Raw genomic sequence first — 9506 nt, 5'->3', positions numbered from 1 at the left:
GAATATCCTGTGCCGAGGACTAGGCGTGAGCTCCGCCGGTTTTTGGGCATGGCAGGTTACTACCGGGGGTTTTGCAAAAATTTTGCTGCCGTCACTGCGCCGCTGACTACGCTGACTAGCGTCAAAAGAGTATTTATCTGGTCGCCTGCCTGTCAGTTAGCGTTCGAATCCTGCAAGGCTCTCCTCTGCAGCACTCCAGTCCTGGCTGCGCCCGACTTCACCAAACCGTTCAAGCTGGAGGTGGATGCCAGCGCCTGTGGCGCCGGTGCTGTCCTGCTCCAGGAGGATCTTCAGGATATCGATCATCCCATCTGTTACTATTCAAAGAAATTTAATTCAGCGCAGGGTAACTATAGTACCGTTGAGAAGGAAGCTCTCGCCCTGTTACTTGCATTACAATTTTTCGAGGTATATGTTGGCTCAAGCCCGTTGCCTATTGTTGTCTATACTGACCATAATCCCCTTGTGTTCCTAAGGCAAATGCAAAATTCAAATCAGAGACTGATGAGATGGTCCTTGATGCTACAGGACTTTGAAGTGGAAATTCGCCACAAGAAGGGGACGGACAATGTCCTTGCGGATGCCCTTTCCCGGGTTTAAGGTGCTCTCTTCTTTGAGAAGAAGTTATTTGGGGATATAACTTCTTTTCGGGAAGGGGGGTGTCACGACTATGGTCGTGTGTGGTTATGATTAATTATGAGTGTTATGATTTATGAGTGTTATTTTGGATTATAAATATATATATGTTTATTGCTAATAGTATATATATATTTATATGGTGGTATATTGTTATAGTATATATATATGTATGTGGATTATCTTAGGCCTAGATGTCTTCTAATATATATATATATATCTATATCTGTGCAGCAGTTGTTATGAACCTGTATTAGACTAACTCTCCTCCCATGCAGAGGATACTAATGGGTTTTCAGACAGACTGATTGTCATCAGCTGTGTGGCTGGGGTAACCCTGTTGGCCATGACCATGGAGGTCTGATCAACCTCCCTGATTGGCTGACGGTCACGTGAGCGAGCTAGCGGCCGCGGCTCTCTCACTACATAGCCCATTCATGCCCAGCCCAGCGCTGGGGAAACACTTCCAAGGTCTTTCCCCCATCCGTCGTACTACTACTACATGTCGCCAACTGTTTTGTTCCTTTATTTTGTGAAGCTGAACTTTTGTTAGACAAGTTATTCCCTTCGGAAAGGAATAACTTTTGTTTTGTTTTTGGATTCCGTTTATTATGTTCATGCGAGTTAAAGAGCCATTTATTTTGTAAACTATTGTTGATTCTTATAATTTATTCACTATACTATTGAATAAATCCTTGTATTAAGGCCTTGGTTCCGTTTCTCTCATATATTACATTACCTTTACCCCTAGACATATGGTTTTGTAACAGGAGATAATGCAAAACTCCAGGTACGAACCAAAACACTGACTGTCTGAAGCTGATCATCCACGACTATATCTCCAGACTAGTCCTGCAGTCCCGCAATGAAGGAAAGACAATCTCGCCTCTCACTATAGTCCACTACAATGCCATTCTAGCGTTAAAACCTACATTTATGTGTTATTCAACAATTACTTTAGCGCAAAATATAGGCATCTCTATATATCTTCATTGCTATTTACTAATGATGGCCTGTTCATCGTGACAGCATTCCGTTTAAAAAGAAAAAAGAAAAAGTCCATGATTCCTGACTAGCCTACTCACTACTCAGACTATACTGTATCAGAAGTATACAACGTTCACTGTAAAATGCATTTGCACTATAGACAGACAACAATCTTACCGTGCTGAGTGCACTGTGCTCAATAAAACAACACCCCACCACCACCACATGCACGCACGCACGCACACGCACACACACACACACACACTTTAACCATGTATTTATGTCCACACGAAGGATATGCATACAAGGACACAAATACAGTATTATAGGTGCATTAGTGTTACATCTGCAAAATCATGCCATGTGTTTTCGTGATACAATAGGCATGTCACTCAGTACTCTATGGGTCACACACACACACACACACACACACACACACAATACATCTGTATTGCGAGTTTAATTGGGTGTCGCGCACCCAAAATAGCCGACAACCGTTAGTGTGAGCTTGGAGATTGGCTATTTTGGGTGCATACAGTACGATAGCAACAGCGCACATTTAACATACAATGCGCAACAACCATATTTCGTGTGAGGACCAATAGGAGATTGTCCTCATAATATTTCTTAAAGTCTACTGTACTTGCGGGGACATTTGGCCCTCACAAGTGCACACGCACGCATCCACTCACCCACGCCATGCACGCACGCACGCACACACACACGCACACACACACACGAGCATCAGATCCATATAACCCCTAAGCTGTCATCGGCTCGGCTCCTCTGCTGCCGCTGCGATGCAGAGACAATAATGAGAGCTTTTGTTTTCCTATATAAATGCAAGCATGTCATTGTTGCTCTGTGGTGTTTATAACCCCGAGCGCCCCACAGATGGTCCGAAGTGTGAACAGCAAAGAAAAGGAGCTGCTGGAGAGTGTGGAGAAACGCAACAAGAGAGAGACACAGAGAGTCAATTCAAGAAAAGGCTCCCTCCGTTAAGCTATGAGCTCCGATATATATATACTTTCCTATAACCAAAACCATATTTTTTCTCCTCGCAGGCTTGCCGGTGACATGCGCTGCCCGGGGGAAATACAGTTATGAGGTGGGTCCTGCTTGAATACCAAGCTCTCCCCGACTCAAACGCTCTCTCTCTCTCTCCCTCTCTCTCTCTCTCTCGCTGCTTGGAATGCAAACACAGTTCCTGAGGCTGTGCATGCAGCATACCGTAGTATGCTGTGCACTTAAACCATTCTGACCTGAGATCAGATTCATACGAGGTTTCCACTGGACACACACTGGTCTGATTAACCCATTCTGACCTGAGAACAGATAAAAAGAAATGTCAGTCGTTCTTCGATTTTTCAAAAATAGCAGACCTACAAGCTCGTAGCGCGCCACTCGGTGGCGCGCTATGAGCTTGTAGATCTGCTATTTTTCAATAGCTAAAGCATAACATGATGCTAACACCAAAATGGGCTCCCGTTCAGAATGGGTTAAACCATCTATACTTCCATCAACTTGACCGGAGTTGAGATCTGTTGCATGGTCCGCAGTCTTTTCTTTTCCATCAACACACCCCAATGGTTCTCTAAACGTTGTTTAATGTCAAGGAGCTGCATGTCACTCTCGACAGTTTAAAGATGGAACCAAATGGACTTGCAGAGTTACACTCGCCGAGCTACAGACCTCTTATACACTCAGTTACAGATCTGTTGCACTCAGTTACAGACCTGCTACACTCAGTTTCAGATCTGTTACACTCAGTTACAGATCTGTTGCACTCAGTTACAGACCTGCTACACTCATAGTTACAGACCTGCTACACTCATAGTTACAGACCTGCTACACTCATAGTTACAGACCTGCTACACTCATAGTTACAGACCTGCTACACTCATAGTTACAGACCTGCTACACTCATAGTTACAGACCTGCTACACTCATAGTTACAGACCTGCTACACTCATAGTTACAGACCTCTTACACTCAGAGTTGCAGCTACACTTACAGATTTGCAGACCTGTTACACTCACAGAGTTGCAGACCTGTTGCACTCACAGAGTTGCAGACCTGTTACACTCACAGAGTTGCAGACCTGCTACACTCACAGAGTTGCAGACCTGTTGCACTCAGAGAGTTGCAGACCTGTTACACTCACAGAGTTGCAGACCTGTTACACTCACAGTGTTACAGAACCGGTTGCCATCAAGGAAACCCTGAGGGTCTCTGGACCCCAACTTTGAGAACCTACTGCTGCTACCGCACCAAGAAATCCCTTCACCTGAAAATAACCGAATATACCAGCTCACTGAGCTTCAAGTGGATATACTTAATATAGAGGTGATAGAGCATGCACATCCACTCTAGCCAAGGTGCTGGACTGGACAAACGGCAGCACAGGAGAAAGAAATAAGAGTCCGCAACACTGGTGAGGGCAAACTCAGCTCCACTGGTTTACCAATTCAACGTGTTCGACCCGCTGTTCGATCGAAACGTTGAATTAATAAACCAGTGGAGCTGAGTTCTCCCTCACCACAGTGTTACCAGACTCTATTTCTCTATCTGATATACATAAAAGAAGCGTCCTCTGTGATGGAGAGCGGAGGTTACTTACTTGTGGCGTGTCATGGGCTTGTTGGGGGTGTAGTGGGGGTTGGCCCCCGCCTTGTACAGGTTGTATCTGTTCCCATGGTAGAAGGGGTTCATCACCGGGTGGTGGCCCCCGTAGTAGGTCCCTTTGCTGTCCCCCGAGTCCAGCCAGAAGCCTCCCAGGAGGAACATACACTGCCAAGCCACATGACACAACTCCTCACTTCTCATCTTTTTTTGGTTGTTTTTTCCTCCTTTTTCTTTTGCCAAAAAGTCCTGGATTTGGAATGGATGGATGGAGCTGTGGAGATATTATAAGTTCCAAGAGGAAGAGTTTGAAAAAAAAAATGCAAAACGCTGTGCTGTGCTGGGTCTGGTTCTTTTTACGAGAAGATTCCTGCACACAAAAAATAATTCCTGCAAAAAAGAGAAGTTCCCTGGGTTTGGTTTGGGTTTTTTTGCACGTGAGGAGCGCCTTCAGTCAGTCAGTCGGCCCCGAAGGATAACCCAAACAGCTGTAGCAGCACCAACAGCATCTCCGTCCCGACTGAGCCTTTCAGCTCACTGCTCGGCTCAGCTCCCACACACACACACACACACCCGTCTGTCTGTCTGTCTGTCCGTTCCCTCTCATACACACACCACACACTGACTGACTGAAGGCAGGCACAGAGGAGACGGAGAAGTAGCCCAGGGAGGGAGGGAGGGAGGGAGGGGAGGGGAGGAGAGGAGGGGAGGGGAGGGGAGGAGAGAGGGGAGGAAAAACAACACTAAGGTGTGCTGGGGAGGGAGGGAGGGAGGGAGGGAGGGCAAGAAAGGGGAATAGGGGAGAGAAAGTGAAAGTGTGCATGTGCATGTGCGTGTGCGTGTGCGTGTGCGTGTGCGTGTGTGTGTGTGTGTGCGTGTGTGTGTGTGTGTGTGCGTGTGTGTGTGTGTGTGTGTGTGTCAGCTACCAGGCATATATTTGCATGTCCCACCCCAACCAATCTCTCTCTCTCTCTCTCTCTCTCTCTCTAAATCTGATTAAACAGAGAAAAAGAGACGACCCACACCCCTCTGCCTGTGTGACCCCCCCCCCCCCTTTCCTCTCTCAGCAAGGCCCTGGCAGCACTCTCTCTCTCTCTCTCTCTCTCTCTCTCTCTCTCGCTCTCTCTCTCTCTCCCCCAATCACACTTTTCTTTCTGTCTTTTCCCCTGGACTTTCTTTCTCCCGGATCCAATCGGGAGAGAATTTATTTTTCCTGTTTTGAATCCTCCTCCTCCTCACACAGATGGGATTTATTCTTTCACTCTTAACCCCGTGAAGACCTTGAGGGGCCGTTTCGTTAGCCTTCTGAATCAGTTCTCAACACGTTCAAGTCCTGAGTTAAAAAATAACAGATGTACAAACGAGCTCACGGTGCGGAAAAACAAAGTTTGATTATCTGCTATATTATATTTTGAATAGCCAACAAAAATCAAGAATTACACAGCTGCTTCTCGGTTGTATAACGGGTTAGTATAGCATCTCTGTTAGGGTGACCAGATGTGATGTCCCCGGTCTGTCTGTCCCCGTTTCAAGCTTTCACATCAAAGCTGCCGTCCACGATCGCCACGTTTAAAACCCATTCTGACCTGAGATCAGATTCATACGAGGTTTCCACTGGACACACACTGGTCTGATTAACCCATTCTGACCTGAGATCAGATTCTAAAAATGTCAGTCGTTCTTCGATTTTTCAAAAAATAGCAGACCTACAAGCTCGTAGCGCGCCACTCGGTGGCGCGCTACGAGCTTGTAGATCTGCTATTTTTCAATAGCTAAAGCATAACGTGGTGCTAACACCAAAATGGGTTCCCGTTCAGAACGGGTTAAAACCCAACACTCAAAACCCACATTTTCAGACACATTGCCTATACCTAATTCTAATCCCCCCTTTTCTACCTTTTCTATAGCGATTTAACCTTTTACTAGTTTTTCCTGCAAAATATATAGGCCTATAGCTAGTTGCTATGGTTTTCCGAGATGTAAAGTCTAGTAGAATTATAAAGTACCGAAAATGTAAATCTTGTGTGGAATGCTCATAATATGGCCAACTTTTCAGGTTTTAAATGCAAAAGTATAGCAGATCTATATAAGCTCAAACGATGCATTTGTGTTAAGTATATAGGCTATGATCAAGTATAGGTCGCTGTTAAAAAAAATATTGAGACAGAGTTTTCTGCCAGACGGCGAACGAAATGTTACTTTCCACAAGTGACAGCTCATGCCATTGTTGGGCCGGGGCTCAGAGCAGAACCACCGCCGCAGGTCAGGTCCATTGTGGCCGGGCCCAGGTCAGGAGTCAGGACACAATGGACCACCTACTCCTCATTAGAATTCCACATCTCAGCACACATTAAACTCACCGATTCATATAACTGTTGCCAGTTGCCCCCTGAAATGGTCAAATGCACCGTGTTCCTTCCTGTATATAGTATTAGTAGCATTATAGGTTTGGCCCTGATACTGTATATTGGCCATTATGTGAGTTTTGTGATATACAATTGGCAATTTTTCAGTCGACGTGTCGTCAATTTGTAACCACCTTCAACCGGGTAATCCCCCTTTTTGAACATGTCACAGATCATTTTTTGGTCGAATAATTGGTTGAATATACGGTAGTTATTTGTGTTTAATTGTGTGGTGCATTTAAGCTAAATGTTCTCAAATAGAAACTTTAATCAAATCTAGCATTTATTTTTCTTTCTGTATTTCTTTTTTTACAAAATATCGGTAAATAAATTGTGCACTCATATTGGGGGTGCATACTTATAGTTTAGACTAGTCATTGGTTAGACATGGGTTAAGGTTATAGGTTTAGGTGTGCTGCCCCCGTGGGAGGTTATAGGTTTAGGGTGTGGGTTTGAGATAGATTGTAGATGTAGGACTAATGGCTGGTCTAACCAATGACTGGTCTAAACCAAAAACTGTCTAAACTAAGTACTGCTACCCCTCATATTGCACTATTTCCTAAGCATTTTCCCAGTGTCACTGACACTAAGCCAGGCACCCCAACATGCTCATCGGGACTCGGGAGCAGTTATGGGGGTTCAGAGTGTCTTGCTCAAGGACACAAAGTCTTCAGGGATCAAACCAGAAACCTTTTTACAACACACTGCCACCTCATAATTCAACTGCAGACCCCTGTGGGTCCCTACTTTGGGACCCATTACTATAAATCATCCATGGTTGTGTTTGTTACTTCCAGGAAAGCCACCGTGAGGGGGGGGTGGTGAGAAGGGAGAGAGAGAGACGGGTGTCTTGAATTGTCCTCTTTGTTTGGACAGGTTCTCTGGGATTGTCCTTTCTCACCACAGTGCTGACCGCGCAACCATCTGACCCGTCTCTGTTTGTGCTTCATTAACCGGCCATTGTGAAAGAAAAACACACACACACACACACACACACACACACAGGCCTGGTAAATAATGCCTTTTCAAATACCTACTCGGCGCGTTAAAAGAATGCTGTGAATGATGATCCCGCATCCGTGGCGCGCCATGTGTGGCTTCCTTTATACGACACAGTGACAAGGTCACCTTCAAATCTATATACGGTTTGGGTTACTTTTAGGGGTTGAACGGTTTTCGATTCCTCGACGGGTCCCTCTCTTCCGGTCTGATTCCTTAACCCATTCTGACCTGAGATCAGATTCATACGAGGTTTCCACTGGACACACACTGGTCTGATTAACCCAGTCTGACCTGAGATCAGATTCTAAAAATGTCAGTCGTTCTTCGATTTGTCAAAAATAGCAGACCTACAAGCTCATAGCGCGCCACTCGGTGGCGCGCTATGAGCTTGTAGATCTGCTATTTTTCAATAGCTAAAGCATAACATGATGCTGAACACCAAAATGGGTTCCCGTTCAGAATGGGTTAATGGTTCCCTCGTGACGATTACTATATTTAATAAAACATTAATTCGAGGTCGCGCTAACCATCTAGAATGGTCCGATTGGCAGAACACAGTCACCACAATGGAGGACAATCACTTCCGGTACAGTACAGTACAGTACAGTACAGTACATTCAGCATTGCGCATACATAGCCTATAGCTACAGTAGTGGGTTTTAATTGAGGTCCAGGGACCCTCTGTGTTACTTGAGGGTTCCAAATGTGATGGAAATTATTCCGGTTCCTCAAATATTGGATGGTGTTGGATTGTATAGATTAGATAGAAAATTGCCTCTTTCTTATATTATTTGAGAATTTGGGCAACGCTATATAGACCAGTTTTTTATAGTATAGTTTGTTGATTACCTTTGATGCAGTAGTGGTCTAGTTTTATTTAGCAAAAGACTGAGACAAAGGCACCCCTCACTTCACACGAGTGTGCTTTTAGGCATTAACCCATTCTGAACGGGAACCCATTTTGGTGTTTAGCATCATGTTATGCTTTAGCTATTGAAAAACAGCAGATCTACAAGCTCATAGCGCGCCACCGAGTGGCGCGCTACGAGCTTGTAGGTCTGCTGTTTTTGAAAAATCGAAGAACGACTGACATTTTTTAGAATCTGATCTCAGGTCAGAATGGGTTAATAATCAGACCAGTGTGTGTCCTAGTGGAAACCTCGTATGAATCTGATCTCAGGTCAGAATGGGTTAAAAGGGTGTTAAAGGTCCTTAAATTGTCACATCTGGAGACCCGGCGGACCCTCCCAGAATCATGGAGAACTGTTCTAAATAGGCGGGCCACCTACATCACGTAGACACGGGAAGTATATAAGCCGGAGAGATGGCATGTCTTACTATTGTTATAGGCTTCAAGGAGGAAGACGTGATGGATTCTGACCACCAGCATGCATGGTCACCTGATCCACCAGTTTGTTCCCCTATAACGTCCTCCGTAATAATGAATGATGATCATTATTTATATCACGTCATTAGATCTGCTCCTGGAAATGACTATACAGTATACGCTGCTTTCAAGTCATGCCAAAAGGCACAGAGGTGGAAAGTACCTTAAGTACAGTATCATTTTTGAGGGATGTTTGACTCATTTCCAAGATTATTACAATATTATACAAACTTTATACTTCTACTCCATTAGCTTACATACCGTATCACAAGGCAAATACTGTACTTTTTTTACTCCACTATTTGAAAACTTTACTTTACTTAACTTACTTTACTGGTTACTTATTTTGCATGTTTAAACCCGTGGTTCCCAAACCTTTTCACGTCAAGGACCCCCAAATTGATACTAATTAGCCCGCGGACCCCCCCCCCCCCCATCTGAAAAGATATGCCAGGGACCCCCCAATA

The 9506-nt window shown here is 44.8% G+C and overlaps 1 protein-coding gene across 1 annotated transcript in view; it reads right to left on the bottom strand.

The window, feature by feature from the left end:
- Positions 1 to 4855, bottom strand: part of emilin3b (elastin microfibril interfacer 3b) — a 46896-nt gene extending 42041 nt beyond the window's left edge. The window contains exon 1 of the mRNA XM_080763991.1: positions 4244 to 4855. Coding sequence (XP_080620117.1) covers positions 4244 to 4449 — 206 coding nt within the window. The 5' untranslated portion in view covers positions 4450 to 4855. The remainder of the gene's footprint in view (positions 1 to 4243) is intronic.
- Positions 4856 to 9506: the final 4651 nt, after the last annotated feature.

Source organism: Protomyctophum bolini (genome assembly GCF_963924005.1).
Source record: "Protomyctophum bolini genome assembly, chromosome: 5".
Classification (NCBI taxonomy): domain Eukaryota; kingdom Metazoa; phylum Chordata; class Actinopteri; order Myctophiformes; family Myctophidae; genus Protomyctophum; species Protomyctophum bolini.
Note: the sequence above shows the minus strand (reverse complement) of the source record. Positions and strands in the feature narration are given on the sequence as shown.